General features: G+C 36.6%; 3 protein-coding genes across 4 annotated transcripts; all 3 read right to left on the bottom strand.

Annotated features, from left to right (window-relative positions):
* Positions 1 to 1081: 1081 nt before the first annotated feature.
* LOC147539087 (polyadenylate-binding protein 6-like) lies at positions 1082 to 4005 on the bottom strand. Its single transcript, XM_086640791.1, has 7 exons — positions 3661 to 4005; positions 2941 to 3250; positions 2521 to 2768; positions 2154 to 2432; positions 1883 to 2073; positions 1647 to 1775; positions 1082 to 1501 (listed from the first exon to the last, which is right to left on the bottom strand). Exons 1-7 carry the CDS (start codon positions 3878 to 3880, stop codon positions 1340 to 1342), a joined length of 1539 nt encoding a protein of 512 aa, XP_086496917.1. The 5' UTR covers positions 3881 to 4005; the 3' UTR covers positions 1082 to 1339.
* A 1288-nt stretch (positions 4006 to 5293) lies between these two features.
* On the bottom strand, positions 5294 to 8857 carry LOC147539086 (protein CHUP1, chloroplastic-like). Its single transcript, XM_086643326.1, has 4 exons — positions 8144 to 8857; positions 7955 to 8049; positions 6889 to 7662; positions 5294 to 6362 (listed from the first exon to the last, which is right to left on the bottom strand). The coding sequence occupies exons 1-4, from the start codon at positions 8274 to 8276 to the stop codon at positions 5487 to 5489; spliced, it is 1878 nt and encodes a 625-aa protein (XP_086499452.1). The 5' UTR covers positions 8277 to 8857; the 3' UTR covers positions 5294 to 5486.
* A 2147-nt stretch (positions 8858 to 11004) lies between these two features.
* Positions 11005 to 15402, bottom strand: LOC147539085 (glutamyl-tRNA(Gln) amidotransferase subunit C). Of its 2 annotated transcripts, none has more exons than XM_086643448.1 (6): positions 14998 to 15402; positions 14478 to 14518; positions 12715 to 12770; positions 12143 to 12194; positions 11939 to 12021; positions 11005 to 11254 (listed from the first exon to the last, which is right to left on the bottom strand). In XM_086643448.1, the coding sequence occupies exons 1-5, from the start codon at positions 15178 to 15180 to the stop codon at positions 11946 to 11948; spliced, it is 408 nt and encodes a 135-aa protein (XP_086499574.1). In that variant the 5' UTR covers positions 15181 to 15402; the 3' UTR covers positions 11005 to 11254; positions 11939 to 11945. The 2 variants fall into 2 exon arrangements, with proteins under 2 accessions (XP_086499574.1, XP_086499576.1); XM_086643450.1 differs by having other exon boundaries at positions 11935 to 12021; positions 14998 to 15312.
* Positions 15403 to 15537: the final 135 nt, after the last annotated feature.

Here is a 15537-nt window from a genome sequence, read left to right as displayed (position 1 = left end):
TGTTTCAAAATTATATATGCAAAGCCGACCAAAGGGTGGCTGTGCATATATAAGAACTTTTGATCGATCACAGTTTATCTCTTCAAATTCCTGTCTCGAACAGCAAGTGATTCCCTTATAGCAATAATTATAGAGTACTATAAGGAAGATCAACCTAAAGAGTCAACAACCCTTGGTTGGAGTGGTAAGAGGTATAATCTTCCACTTAGAGGTCAAGGGTTCGAGACACGCTGATCTATTCAAAAAAAAAGATCAACCTAAAGTAGCAAGGATGTTTGGGACTACAAAACCTAAATCGACCATCAAGGGTGTATTATACATTCTGAGTGCAGGAAGTGCTTCTCAAAAAAAAAAAAGAGTGCAGGAAGTGCGTCTCAAAAAAAACAGAGTGCAGGAAGTAGTGACCTTGTTCAGAATTATTACGTCAACCCTTTTCTTGACAATGTTTACGCGCCAAGGAGTTCTCCTCGTTCCTAGTCAGTATCTAATCCAGCTTCGTCAATGTTAGTTTCCTTCCATAATATCTACATCGAGTAAATTTCATATTTCAAGTTTCTTATTGTACTAGTTTCTTTAATGGTTTTGTTTCAAAACTGAGCTTGTACAGGTTGGAAACCATTGGGTTGTCTTCCTGCACCATTGGGTTGCAAACAGAGGATGCTTCTCTCTTCTCAACAACGGTGTGCAGAGCTTCAACAAAAAGATGAATGAAGCTATATGAAAGCTCCAAAAACAACTTCCTTGATGTTGTTCAATCTCCTTCTAAATACGAATATACGATACGCATCAATTCAACTATTCACTTTCCCATTCGTAAAACACTACTTATTCATATAGTATATAAGATAATAAGAGATCTCTCTGCTCTATTCTCGTAAAGGACTTGCCAAGATGTCTAAATAACTATATTCTAAGGAAAAACACTAAATTAAGACAACATGTGATTATGATATGTGAATTGAGTCAATGGGTTTTATAAAGACTACTACTGGAACAATGACTTTCAAGATATTACTTTGTTTGGGCATTTATGATCTATAAAGATAGAACAACGGAAAGAGTAACAGTCAGTGACCCGGGCTTGAGAAGTGAGAACTACAGAATTTCATTGATATTGAGAATAGTGTTGATTACAAATTTTACAGTATCAATGTATAATACCAACGGACATGGAAAAACTCACATGAATCAACAACAGAAAAAAACAAAAGGAAAAAAAGAAATGAAAATACTACAGAAAAAATTTGGGTTGCTAGTGTGCAACAGTACCAGTAGAGTAGAAGTTGTAGAATTTGTGCTACATCGGTTGATATAGAAGACTTGGCTTTATTTCCGGATTCTAGTAAATCGGCACTGATCCTTTATAGGATGGCTGGTATGAATGGTGGCCCAAGCTTGTGAACCTTGACCCCTTGTTGCTCGGCACGGATTTTACTCGACTGTTAATAATGGCTGGGTCATAATTCTTAAGGTCGGAAGTAGAAGAAGATCCCGTCATGAACTGTCAAAAATGAAAGCAGAAAATGAAAAACCAGTCAACTTTTCAATTACTCGAAGATGCATTATTGACAAAAACCACATTTCAACACTTGGAACCTAAAAGACTTCTACACAAACTTATTAACATCAGGGAAGAAACCTACTACCTCTTTTGGTTTCAATCCTTGCTGTCCATATACCGTTTGCAATGTATTATCAACGTATGGGCCATATGGAATGTGATTTATCTGATTGTATTCATCCTCTAACCAGTCTTGAAGTAATTTACTTGAAATCTACGAAATGAGTTGAAAGAAAAAAAATTCAAATTAGATAAGGTTTAGAAGAAGGAAAATCAGATCATACGTACTACCATGGTTATGTTTTTCCGATATTTTTGTACCTGTGTTTCATGAGTATGATATGGACGACTCGGACCAACTGTATAGAAATATTCTGAGGTAGAAGCATCAAAAACAGGATTGGGCATAATGTGATGTGATGGAAACCAGTGTTTAAGCTGTAAATTAACAGCACGATCTTCCTTTCTTTGAGCTATAGCTACATATATGGACTTCCCTCCGAATTTTGTTTCTAGAGAAAGAAAACAAAAGATTATAAAACAACAAGTGTATTCTACTATAGTTACTAAAAGATGAGCAGTTTTGTCTTACGGTGAAGTGCAGCGACAGCTTTATCTGCTTCGTCAGGACTCGAGAAGCATACAAAACCGAACCCCTTACTATCCCCATTCCCGTAGCGCATGATCTTTGCAGAGGTTATTTTTCCAAAAGACTTGAAATGTTCTTCTAACATTTTATCATCGATTGACTGATCAAGGTTCTTCACGTATACATTTTTCGAAACTTCCATCTTCTTACCGTGACTGATTCTTATTGTCTGCTCCCTTTCAGACTTCTTTTGAGCCTTTTCAACGACAATCTTCTTTGATCCTGTTACAGAAGTAGATGTTCAAAATACAAGGCAGAATGGTAAAAAATCAAAAGGATAACGAAAAGATGATTTACAGAACAAACTTACCAAGTTCTAAGCCATTCATGGAGTCTAAAGCTTTTTCAGCATCTTCTGGTACAACAAAGTTAATGAACCCAAAACCCTTTGATTTCCCTTGATCATCTTTCACAATAGAAACAAATTGTAATTTTCCAAATTTCGAGAACTTATCTTTAACTAGTTCTTCTGTCAAATCCTGATCTAAATTCTTCACATAAAGACATGTAGATTTTGTTGCTTGCCTCTCATTTTTCCTAACAAACTTACAAACAAACCTGAATAGCAAAACAAGAAAAATCCATCAAAATTAAAACCCATAAACCAAATTTCAGAATACAAATAACCCTTTATGATATCGCAGAGATCGACATCTTGCTCAAACAAAAGATAACCTCAAGACATAGAGAGATAGACAAAGAAAAAGAGAGAAAGGGAGAGAGTGATTACATTTTCTTTCCAGAAAGGTCAAGACCATTAAGAGCCTTGATAGCAGCATTAGCTGATTCCTCCAAATCAAACTGAACAAAACCAAAACCCTTACTTTTCCCATTATCCTCAGCAACTTTGCATGAAAGAATATTACCATAGCGGATGAAGAGATTCTCCAAGTCTTTGCTGGTGAGTGAATGATCAAGATTCTTGACAAAGACATTACCAATACTAGTCTTTCTTGCAAAAGGGTCTCTTTGAGACCACATGATCCTCATTGGTTTCCCTTTCAAGTTTGTATGGTTTAAACAATGGAGAGCCTTATAAGCTAAACCCACCAGAGTAAAGAATCAAAGATTAGCAACTACATTAATTAATAATCCAGAGTAAATAAATATAAAACCCCCAATTTTGTCATAAACAATTATAGGGCAAGAAAGAAAGAAAAGTAAACCCCCAAATTTAAACATAATCAAATTCATCATAAACATTACAGGAAATCAGTAAGATTACAAATTAGGGTTAAAAAACCAAAAAGAACAATTGAAACAAGAAACCTAATTTAATACGGCAAGAAAGAAGAAGAGACGAAATAAGAACTGAAATTTAATTTCACAACAGAAAGAAAGACAAAGAAACTTGATAAATATGAATCAATTGAAACAGAGATTAGGGTTTTTTTTACTTGATTAGTCATTAGCAAGAAATAGAATTATAAAGAGAGAGAGAGAGAGTTACCATCGAAATGAGAAGTGAAATTAACATAAGCGTAACAGAGGGATTTCCCAGAGAAAGAGTCTCGACAGAGACGAAGAGAGTAAGGGGGGATTGAATGAATAGAGAAAACTTGTTGAAGGTCCGATTCTGACACTCCGGGATCTAAGTCCCCGACATAGAGTGAAGCTTTTTTTAGAACAGGAGAACCAGATAGTAGAGGAGGTGCTGCCATTGTTGACATTGATTAGAGAAAAAACCCTAATTCTAACAGAGCGATGAGAACGATAGAGAGAGAGAGAGAGAGAGAGAGAGTTGTGAAAGCGTGAGAGGAAGTTTAGAAAATCAGATTCTCTTTATATAGGACACGACTGAATACCAGTAGAGAGAGAAAGTTAAACTGTTATCGCGACTTGCATTTTGTAACTGAATTCTTAACAACTAACTACCGATTCTACTCGTCCGTTTTAATATTGACTCGCCCTCTCTTCTAAAAATCGTTGGGATTTGGGAAGGGTGGTGGTCCAACCGTCCAAGACAATTTTTTTTTTTTTTTTTGAGAAATCGACTATGATCTTCGTTACTCGTTACAAGACATTGATACATCAAGACGATGTGATAAGCTCAATAACTGCCGAAATGTCTAAAGCCAGGCGAATTAAATGTCCTATAGCCTGACGAATAAAATGACCTAAAGCCTACATAAACCGGGTTGGCCAAGACGAAAGAATTGTATTTTACTTTTTTTTTTTTTTTTTGTTGAAGAGAATTATATTTTACTTAATACTTATAAAACTATACCTTTCGAATAGATGTTGAATTTGTCAAGAGGTCGGTGACTGATTGATGTACACTTACATAAATTGTTCAACCATGTCAAGAAAGTAAGCTTTGGGTTAACGTAGTCTCTCGCCCAACCTTGTACTTCTTCACTATCCAACTTGGAGCATTTGGTGGTTCTTCGGCATGCCACATTTCCATTTCAAGATCAAGTATTTTTTCAGAATTCGAAATTAGGGCAAAAATCTAATTATTGTGTATGGGTAGATGTATCATGATGTGAAGTATCTTATCTACCTTTTATTTTCTATCTACTACTTAACCTACCATTAGCACCGGCTCTATTATATTTTGAACTTCTCGAGGCAATCAATAGTATTTGTTTGCCCACGACCAAGGCCGTCCCATGGCGTCCCGAGCCTTACCATGGCCGTCCCATGGCGTCCCGAGCCTTACCAAGGCCGTCCCATGGCGTCCCGAGCCTTACCAAGGCCGTCCCATGGCGTCCCGAGCCTTACCAAGGCCGTCCCATGGCGTCCCATGGCCGTCCCATGGCGTCCCGAGCCTTACCAAGGCCGTCCCATGGCGTCCCGAGCCTTACCATGGCCGTCCCATGGCGTCCCGAGCCTTACCAAGGCCGTCCCATGGCGTAGAGCAGAGTTCGGTTCTTACTGTGTTTTCAAAAAAAAAAAAATTCTTTCGAGAATACCCATCCCAATTCTTTAGTAGGAATGTATATTTATGTTGCAACTCCAAACAAGGCCTTAGGGAATCAGACTGTCATAACAGATTTCTATACTTTAACTGTCAATATAGTATAACAGACATCCACCAACTGTCATAACAGATTTCTATTACTCCATAATCCATATATTCATTTTCTTGATCAAGAATTAAATTCTTATTCTTTCATTCTTACAAATAATTTATTTCCACATCCCATTACAAAAACTATCATATATATTCATTTTTATCTATTCGAACAAAATAAACTGTCTAAGTGGATTCTAACAACAAAAACTATTATTTTATAGTTACACTCTATACATAACCACCATGGATTTTCTGTGTCAATATGAACTATATGATGTAGCTCTCTTATGTGGTTTTGATCTTTCATTAGAGACTTCCAAAGCTTCTGCGAGTTTAATCAACTCTAATTTTTCAAGATCTAGGTCTTCTTCATCTACCCGATTCTTCTCAGACGACAAGTTTTCATCTCTCAAGACGAGTCTTTTGTATCTATACGAAGATCCAATGTCGCTCTTACTTCGGACGTGCCTAGCATCATCTAGGGTTGAATTTATCGGCCTTTGAGTATGGAAAGAAGCTCTAATCGTACTCTGAGATGAAGAGACAGGTTTAGTCCTATGATCGTCAGATTTTGCTTCAGTTCTGACCATCTCTTCATATGAACCTCCTGAACTCGATTCTCGTCTCCTTGAAGCAACACAACTTGCAGAAGTTCTATCTGTTGACGAGGAATCATGATATCCTTTCTCCATGTTCTTCTCCACTAAAAACTTCTTGAACTTGTTAACGAGTTTTGATTTCGATGTGCTTTGGGATTTCGTCGTAGAAGAAATATCAATAGAAGTATCATCAAAATCGTTGGAGTCTTGGGAGGATGACCAGTATTCGAAATCAAAGTCAATGAGACCAATGGGTCTATCATAAATCACTTCTGAATTTGCATATTCGACAATTAGTTGCTTAACTATTGACTCTGATTTTGGGCTCGAACTTTTGCTAAGATCTCTTGCTATTAACTTACCAGAAGGAACCTCAAGATGCCTCAACTCATATCGTAAGCAAGCATTTAACCACCTTAGATAGACTAGCTCTTCTACATCAGCCAATCGGCTTGCTTGGAGTCGCTCGATTTCCTTTCTGAGTTCTGCATTTTCTTCTCTCAAATGTTGGTTTGTTTCCTTTAGCTCTTCAGTCTGAAAATGAACAATTCCCCAAAAATATTAAGAGTGGAGTAATATGAATGGGAAGGAAAAGAGTAACTAGGAAAAGAAAAAGAAGACATGAAGAAACCTTACTTGCAATACTTTCTTGTCTTGACACCCAACTTATTCTAACACTTGTGTTACACCTACTTATGGGCTATGAGTAAATGTCTAGATGACCCAACTACTTATTTTTGTGAGACAATTTACTTGAGATACATAGATTGTTGTGCAAAAACCATATCGTTCAAAAAAAAAAAACTTTCAGCCACATATGAGCTTTTTTGCCTTGTGAACAATAAATTTTACTCTCAATTTTACGTGGTTACAAATTTTAGAATGACGAGGATTTTTTGTTAGCAAAATCTTGATAAGTAAGGAGGTTTTCCTCTAACAAAAATCATCCCTTAGATCATCTCTCTGTGTGGCTCGGAGGGATGGGGTGTAACATAGTGTAAGAATAAACCCAAAGTTCGGTGCAAGTAAAGTTTTGTACTAATGAATCAAGGAATATTACCTTCGAAGTCTCCAAATCAGAAGAAGTATTGGTTTTTGTAGATTCAAATCTCGTTGCTAACTCGGTCTTTTCATGTTGCAACCTCAAGTTAGCCCTCGTTAACTCGGCTAATTCGTCTTCCATTTCCTGTAATCGTTGCAAATTCTTTTGAACATCCGACTCATTCCAAAAAGTCTTGAATTCCTGGTTTAGCAAGTTAGAAACTTTCTGCTTAAGAGAAGAAAGCTCTTCTTTGTTCCGCTTAGTGTCAGACCTAATCTTGGTCTCTAACATCTTTATCGTTTCTCTTGCCGTTTCAAGCTCAACCATAACTTTAGAATGATCAGCCACTTCTGCCTCTAATCTCTTCTTATCGGCTTGTAATGATTCAAGTCTAAGAGTTAAAAGTTTCACTTCTGTCATGTTAATCTTCAATCTGTTTTGAAGCTCCATCATTGCACTTTCTTGTTCTTTAAGCCCATAGTACTCAAGTAGTTGATTCTCGAGGTTGTTCTCTCTCTCTTGGAGGACTCTAACCATGTTTTTGAGGTTCATGATCTCCTCTTTATCTGTTTCATTTTCTTTTACTACGTTCACCGATACGGATGTTTCTACTTCTTCGACCAAAGAAACCCCACCATGGGTTTGAGGAATTTCGAACTCCTTGTTAGCTATATCATTGAATTCTGGCAAGAGGAATCCTTGTCCATCACCAGAGTTACTACTGTTTGTACTCGTCGGAGATAACCCAAGTATAGTACTTTGAGTGATTACGTTCAGGCGAGATGATTCTTCCTGCAAGAGACACGATAGTTGGTCATACATATTTTCTTGTTATTTCAAATACGGAGAATCTTGTTTTCTTAAACTTAAATCCAAATAATCAATTACCCAAAAATCCCCAAATAATGAAAATATTTGTTTTCTCAAACTTAATCCAAATAATCAATTTCCCAAAAAATCCCCAAATACTAAGAATTTTGTTTTCTCAAACCTTAACCAACATACTAAATTAACAAAAACCAAAATTCAACTTTCAAAAACAAAAAACTGATTTAATAACATTTGGGGGGGTTAACAATCTTACATAGTTTTCATGTGATGAGATTGAAGAGTCACAAAAAGAAGGTTTTGCTGGAAGAGATTGAAGTTCATCATCTACAAACCCTAATTTATCACCACCTGAAAATTCAATATTTAATCATTAATTATGGACCAAATTACACCATTAACATAAAAATTGGATTTAAAAAAGAAGAGTAAAAGAAAAGGATACCTGAGGAAGAGCAAGGAGAAGATGGAGGAAGTTTTTTGGGTCTGAGTTGAGATAAAAGAAATCCAGCTAGAGAAAGAACTAAAGTCACACCCAATTTCACAATTAGAGGTTTTATATCTTTCTGATCTTTCATTTTTGTTTATCAACTACTTTCTCTCTCTAAAACCCATTACTTATTAGTGAGAAACCAAATTCAGACTAAACCAAAACATGCAGTGAAAGTGAGGAATTCTCACAATAAATCTGAAATAAGACCAAAATAAGAGAAATAGAATCAAACCCAGGTTGAATTGATGATGATTTATCTAGAGAGAGAGAGAGAGAGAGAGAGAGAAGAGACTCTCTTGAACTATAAATACTAGTAACCCACTCAGATTAAGTACATGCAGGATAACCAAAACTTCTTTAGGATTCAATACCCAAATAGAACAAAATAGGTCAACCTCTGTAGTTTTTTTGTTTTAGAGAGAGAGAGAACAGATAGAAGTACAGAAGCAGAAGAAGATTAAGGAATAAAGAAATTTTGGGTCAATGAACTTATGCATTTCCTCTTCTCCTTCCTCTCTAGTTTGGTTGAATAGGTTGGTAAGAACTGACCAATCAGATTGTAGAGAGAGAAAGATCAAGTTTAGCAGTTCATGATCATGACTACTTCTTTTAATCCAAACAAACCATACAGAAATAACGTCTAAACTTTTTTAGCACTATCTTTCTAGAAAATGACAAATTAAGTATTGAGTTATTTCGTCAACAGTTGGTAGTCCAAGTGGTTCCAAGGTGTTGACATAAACTTCAGAAATCCCTGAAGGTCTCAGGTTCAGATCCCAGAGAAGGTGGAATCTTTGGTTATTTGATTTGAGATTATTAGGGTGTAAATAATGTAGTTGGGCTTTAGGCCATTGTCTTGTTGAGCTATAGGCCCGGTCTTGTTTCAGTTTGAGTGGGCAGTTAGTGAGCGTATCACATCTTTGATGTATCAATGCCAAATGTAACGACATACGTATATCGTAGTCGTCTTCCAAAAAAAAAGAAAAAAAAGTATTGAGTTATTTCCCTTTTGGCCCCCTACTTTGTGACTAGTTTACTTTTTAGCCCTCTGTTTTTCATTAATTTAACCTCATTTTGTTAACACCGTCAGTTAACTTTGATGGTTAATTTTTTTGTTTGCATAATTACCCTTCTCTAAAAGAGATTTTCTTAATTCAAAGTTGGCCCTTAAATATGAGTTAATTCCCAGAAAATTCAAATCTTTTTAGAACAAACTAGGGGGTCAAACTGGAATTCATTTAAAAAAAGGTACACAAATCAAAGACACCTCAGCTCTCCCTCTAGCTCCTCCATTTCATCACCTCTCCTCCCCATCATCTCTCCCCACCATATCATCTTCTCCGGCGAAGGTCGCCAGCCGACCAAATTTTCCAACGACCTTCAAACTTAAAAAGAAAAAAAATAATTTCTTCTTCTCTTTCTTCTTTTGGTTCTTCTCGTCTCCTTCTCTCTCTTTACTCACTCTCTTTCTATATCTGCGATGGAGGAACACTCTATTTGACACTCAAACTCTAACGCCTAGTGTCACTTTGGATTTTTAGAGATTTTGTTAAAAAAAAAACTTCTGCAATGGAACACTCTGTTTAACACTCCATGATGATGTGAAAGCATTTATTATAGAGACACTCTAAAACTAGAGTGTCTCTTTGACATGTGTATTAAGTAGAAAGATTTTAGAGATCTCCATTGGAGATGCTCTAAGTGTCATTTTAAAATTTAAACCAATAGAAACCTTTTATTTTCAACTACTTTTTTCCTGTTCAGTTTAAGAGTGACATGTGTATTAAGTAGAGAGATTTTAGAGATCTCCATTGGAGAAAAAAAGAATTTAGAGTGTCTCTACATTTACACTTAGGAAAGAGAATTTGTATTTGACACTTGACAACTAGAATTTAGAGTTTTTGTGAGAGTGTCTCATTGAAGATGCTCTAATGTCTATGGTCTTTTTTTTTTTTCTTTTTGATGAAAAGGTGCTATCTTTCAACAAAAAATAATAATGAAAAGGTACATGGTCTCTTGAGACCTGCAGGTATAGGCTGTATTATTCACGATGCAGAGGCTAACTTTGTCCTAGCATTTGCCGACGTTGTTCAGGGTCAACATGTTGAAGAATGTGAAGGGTTGGCGATCCATAAGAGTATGATTTGGGCTGATCAGTTAGGCTTCAGACAGGTTCATATTGAAAGTGATAATCTGGCAATAATTCAGTGCATCAACGGTCAGGGTATGGGACTCCAATGGCAAACACAGAAAATTGTAAAACAAGTGGTAGCCCTCAAGACCAAATTCGATGCAATCATATTCTCATTCGCTCCTAGAAAAGGAAATATCCAAGCAGACGCGCTAGCTAAATGGGGAAGAAACTATAGGATTAGAGAAATGTGGAATGTATTACCTGTTTTTGTTCCTCCGCTTTTGTAAACTTTGTTTGCTTTAATGAAAGTTTACTTCATCAAAAAAAAAAAAAATGGTCTCTTGAGAGTTCAATGCTACCACCTACCCTAATAAATGTCTTAATGAATAAAAGTGGAAGTTGTCCACTACAGAACCACATACCAAAGTCAAGACTAGTGGAACCCTAATTTAATGAGTTTTAATGGTGGCATTGATGATCAAATCAAGGCCGTTGATTTTGTTAAAATTTGATTCGACCACACAATAGCTAAATGAACCTTTTTTTTTTGTTAAAAGATAGCTAAATGAACCTGTGGTCTCTAATTTCTCTTCCATCTCTGTAAACACTTAATATGGCAGTTACTGAATGAGACTGATTGAAGTTGTAAGTCGATCAGGTCGACTGGTGAAGAAGGGCAGATCCAACTACATTGTATTATAGTATAAGATTATTAGGATTAAATGTAAATTCTGTTGGCATTGTAGAAAACTTCAACAAGTAATAAATAAAGTTGTTCAATTGTGACTATTTATCGGGACTTAGAATCAACAGTCCCGATCTCTTTGACCATCCAAAACATTCTGAGGGAATAGCCTGCTTTCTTGGCTTAAGCACTTTACTTTCTGGTAGTACTTGAAGGAGTAGAAGTTCAATCTCATGCTTGGTACCTGATTGTAAAATATAGCAGAGTTGAACTATTAAAATGCACAGCTTAAGACAGAATGATTTTGTATCATGGCAAAAAAGGATAAGAATCATGAGGGTGTTTCATTCTCTATCATTATAAATAATCCAATCCAAATTATCTATGGAATTCGAACCTGAACTCTATTTAAAATTCATTATTTCTATCATATTGGTCGTAGTTTTTCAGCATATCGATTTCTGCCTACTTGTTTTACACCTTTTCAGGTTCGAATTCCAGATTGTTTTTTAGCATAGCACTGTCAAGAGCGAATTTCTTATTATTTAGATAGTTAGGTTCAAAAAAGTAAAGGATCAGAAACTTGAAAAACAGGGATTGCGTTGCGCCATACATACGAAAGCGACATAATTTTGTGGGTTGCACACTGATCATGTGAAAACCACATAGAGAGGATCAACTTTTCTTCGTCTAAGAATGAACTCGTCACTTAAAAGCGGGAACTTTTAAAAATTCTAGAATGATTCGAATTTCAAGATACAATTCATGTGGTGACGAAATCATCCTTGCAAAGAATCCGTCCTTGATTTTCTTGAGGCCACATAACGGGTGTAGTAGTGGTGCACATCTATTGAGATATTTCGAAAAGATGATTATGTTTATGATCATGTATAAGCAAATCGCTCAAGAGGGAAAGAAAAATACCAACCAAAATATCATTCCTTGTTCAAGACTTTAGGGACTTTGATGTATGGCTCCTCATAGCTTGGAACAGCTGCTAACATAGCCTCCCTGATTTTCCGAAAGGTAATCAGTATTCACTTCAAAATGAAGTATGAAAGTGCTCATACACTATATGGGAAAAGAAGAAAAAGGAATATGCTAGAGTAGCTAAGAAAACAATGTGGCAAACCTATTCTCGAATGTTTCAGGTGAATCATGACGCAGATTGTCACCTTCAGTATCTGTAAGAAATATAAGATGTTAGCTGATGGAGATGGCGAAGAATATAATCTTTGATGTATTTTTAGTAATGACTTCAGGGGCATTAGGTGTAACGACCAAGCCCCTAGAATTAACTGATAGTGTCTATTTTGGCCACCCCAACCCAAGCCCATACCTACATGGTTTTGTTCTTGGTGAATCCTCCAGGAGCCTACCCGAAAGGCCTTGATACTTGTTTTTCTGTACATTTGAACTAGTACTTACTAAGCTAGAGCTTGCACCTATAGTCGAATCCACGAACGCTCCAAGCCTCCAAGCCTCCAACCGATGTGGGATATTACATCGGGATTGATATTCCAAATTACAAGAAAGATACATATTGGTTCTCAATTAACTAGTGTTTTTAACTAGGAATGCAAGGTCCATGCAAGGAATCATTATATGTTCTAACGTATATCTCACCAGCCACTTTTCTTTGCATCTAAAAGGGTTCTTAACAACTTGCAGTTTACAACACGACATGAAAAGGTAGAGAAGAACCTGCTCGTAGTGCTGGCTCAATACTTCCAAGATCAACAGCTTGAAGCTGTCCAAACCTGTGACGAAGCAACAAAATAATCAAAATGAAATAACTTGCTAACGAATTTCCAATTGAGAATCAAAGTGAAGAGCATGAAACTTTCTGAAGGAAACAAAAGAAAATTATGCAGAGAATCTAGTGAGTTTTGGTGACGTTCCATACTGTTGGCTTTTGGCAACATTTTTCATATGTGCACAATTTGAACTGGATTCTCTGCTTAGTACCACTAAACAAAGTCGCAATTGAATCGGAAAACAGATGTTAGTGATACAAACATGTTTAGTAAAGGAAACCACTATACGGACAAATAAACTGTTTATGTGGACAAAAATATGCAACGCAAATAACACAACCAAATTGAAGCATCTAAAATTAAAATTCAAAATTTTCTTTTTCTATTCATCAGCATCGCCATCTTCACCGGCGACCACATACCTTAACCGGCGACACCACCTCTCCAGCGATCACCACCAATTCGGGTTCATCATCACCATTCACGAACACATCATCTCCCTGCCTCCCTTTTTTTAAAGAAAATTTTCTCCGTCAAGGAATACCACTGTGCCGAAAGGCGAAACCTCGCTTTCTCTCTGTTTTCGTTCCACCCTACAACAAATCCTGTTGCTTTTCGTTGTGATAATTTCTAGGGTTCCTCTGCAAAATCCTAAACTTTCACTCGCTTTACTCCATTAACAGAGCTTTTAATAGAGACAACTCGATCATAACGGCCTCGCCTAAGGCCTTCCATTTTTTGGCTCTTACTTTTAGTTTTCTCCTGTTTCATCATCTTCTTCTTCGGTTGCTGCTGTTCAAGCAGAGAGAATGATTAGAGGGGGTCAGGGAACAATAGGACTACAGAGAGCTATCAAGTCTGTCTATGGTTTTCCTGTTTTCCCCCTCTTTTTCCATGTAGTATTTTGGCATTTTTGTTCTAGGCATTTCAATTTGGTATGATTTGATTATGCAAAACCCTATAACCTGGATTTGTCTATGAGGTTCCCATGCTTGCTTCGAGTTCATCTTTGGAGTAATTATCTAGAATTTTTTTTAGCGACTTTCCTCATCTAGAAAAAAAAAACCAGAGACAGAGAGAGGTTCATTTGCGCCCAGATTTTTTGTCCATGAATTTTATTTGTCCGTATATTAGCGGCCTTGATAAAAGAAGAAACGAATTCCTTCCTAGATGAATGCCTCTGTAAGAAGATTAGAGCATGACTTTGGTATCACCTCTGAGATACGACGACTTTAGGGCCCTCATAGCTAAGAGTTGGGGGTGGGCTAACTCCCATGTTTAGCCTGGGAGTCGACTCGGTCTATCCTCGACCAAGATGCCGTCCTAGAATTACTCATGGGATCGACCAATCCCAACTACTTAGCCTCATAGTATCCGACTTAACGAATATAAACCTCAACAATATTTGTAGAGCAATAACCATATTGAGAAATATATCCAGAGGACTTTGCTATGACATTAGTTGTATCTATATTAGGTCAAGATTGTTCGAATATATTGGGAAAGAGAAGAACTAGGGTGCATTCCCAGTCCAAACTATTTACTAGGTGGCCACCGATTAAGATCTTCAAATTAGAAGTAGTTGAAGTCGAACATCTTGAGAAATGTTCAAGGTTTCAAGCAAATTGTTCATGTCTAGTTATATTTGCCATTTCTCAATAAAAAAAAAAAAAAACGCGAAAGAAATAATCGAGAAATTCATACTAGTACCAGTCAACTACTTGTCGGATTTTGGGAGCAAATTCCTCTACCTACAATTACATAATAACCATATTAGAAGATAAAAGGTGTAGCTACATTATGTGTTTATGGTTTCATGTGTCAAGAGAGGAAAAATTGAAACCCTAGAAAAATTATCAGTGACATATGATTGTCTATGTTCTATTTTTCTAGGTCAAGTTGGCAAACTACCTTCACTTCATTTCCCTTATCTAATCACAGTAAGTTAATCCACCACCACCACCACCACAAAATATCATCAATCTTTTCCTTTCCTGAAAATTCTTCAAGGTTTCCATTTTACTCTCTAGACACTTACTCCTTCCTTACTAAGGTAAATAGTCATAAAGTTGAAACCTTTATTGAAAGAATCCACACACTTATCTATCAAAAGGTTGTTTTATCTGACCTAATTAGTTTAAAATTTGTAGAGAGAGAGAGAGAGAGAGAGAGAGAGAGAGAGAGAGAGAGAGAGAGAGAGAGAGAGAGAGAGAGAGAGAGAGTGAAATACCTCATTTGGGGAGAGAGAAATACGAGCAGTTTCAGCTAAACGAGAGACATCAGGGGGTTGGAGAGAAGATGAAGGTGATGAGAAACAACGAACACTTGTAGTGTAGGTAGAGAGAGAGAAGAGATTCTTCTGATTAAGATATGGTGATTTTCCTCTCACACAATTAACAGCACTTAAATACATTTTTCTTCTTCTTTACTTGTTTAGTAGTTTTCAATTTGGATAAGAGAATAAGATAGAGCGAGAAGAAGAAGAAGAAGAAGAAGAAGAAGAGATACTGGTTTTAGGTCTAGGGTCGGAGCCCGAATAAGACATATACTATCGAAGCAGGGTTTAGGTCTAGGGTCGGAGCCTAACTATGAAGCATGGCAATCAAATTTTGATCTTTAAGATCAATATGACCTCAAAAACCAAAGGGTTATTTCCCTAATGGCCCCCAACATTGTGACCAGCTTCCCGCCTGGCGCCTATTTTACGAGAAATACCCATATGGTCCCGTTCCGTTATAACACCGTCACTCTCTCTCCTCCGTCATGTTTT

Source organism: Eschscholzia californica, unplaced genomic scaffold (genome assembly GCF_041429995.1).
Source record: "Eschscholzia californica isolate CP2 unplaced genomic scaffold, dmEscCali1.0.p SCAF_5, whole genome shotgun sequence".
NCBI lineage: Eukaryota > Viridiplantae > Streptophyta > Magnoliopsida > Ranunculales > Papaveraceae > Eschscholzia > Eschscholzia californica.
Note: the sequence above shows the minus strand (reverse complement) of the source record. Positions and strands in the feature narration are given on the sequence as shown.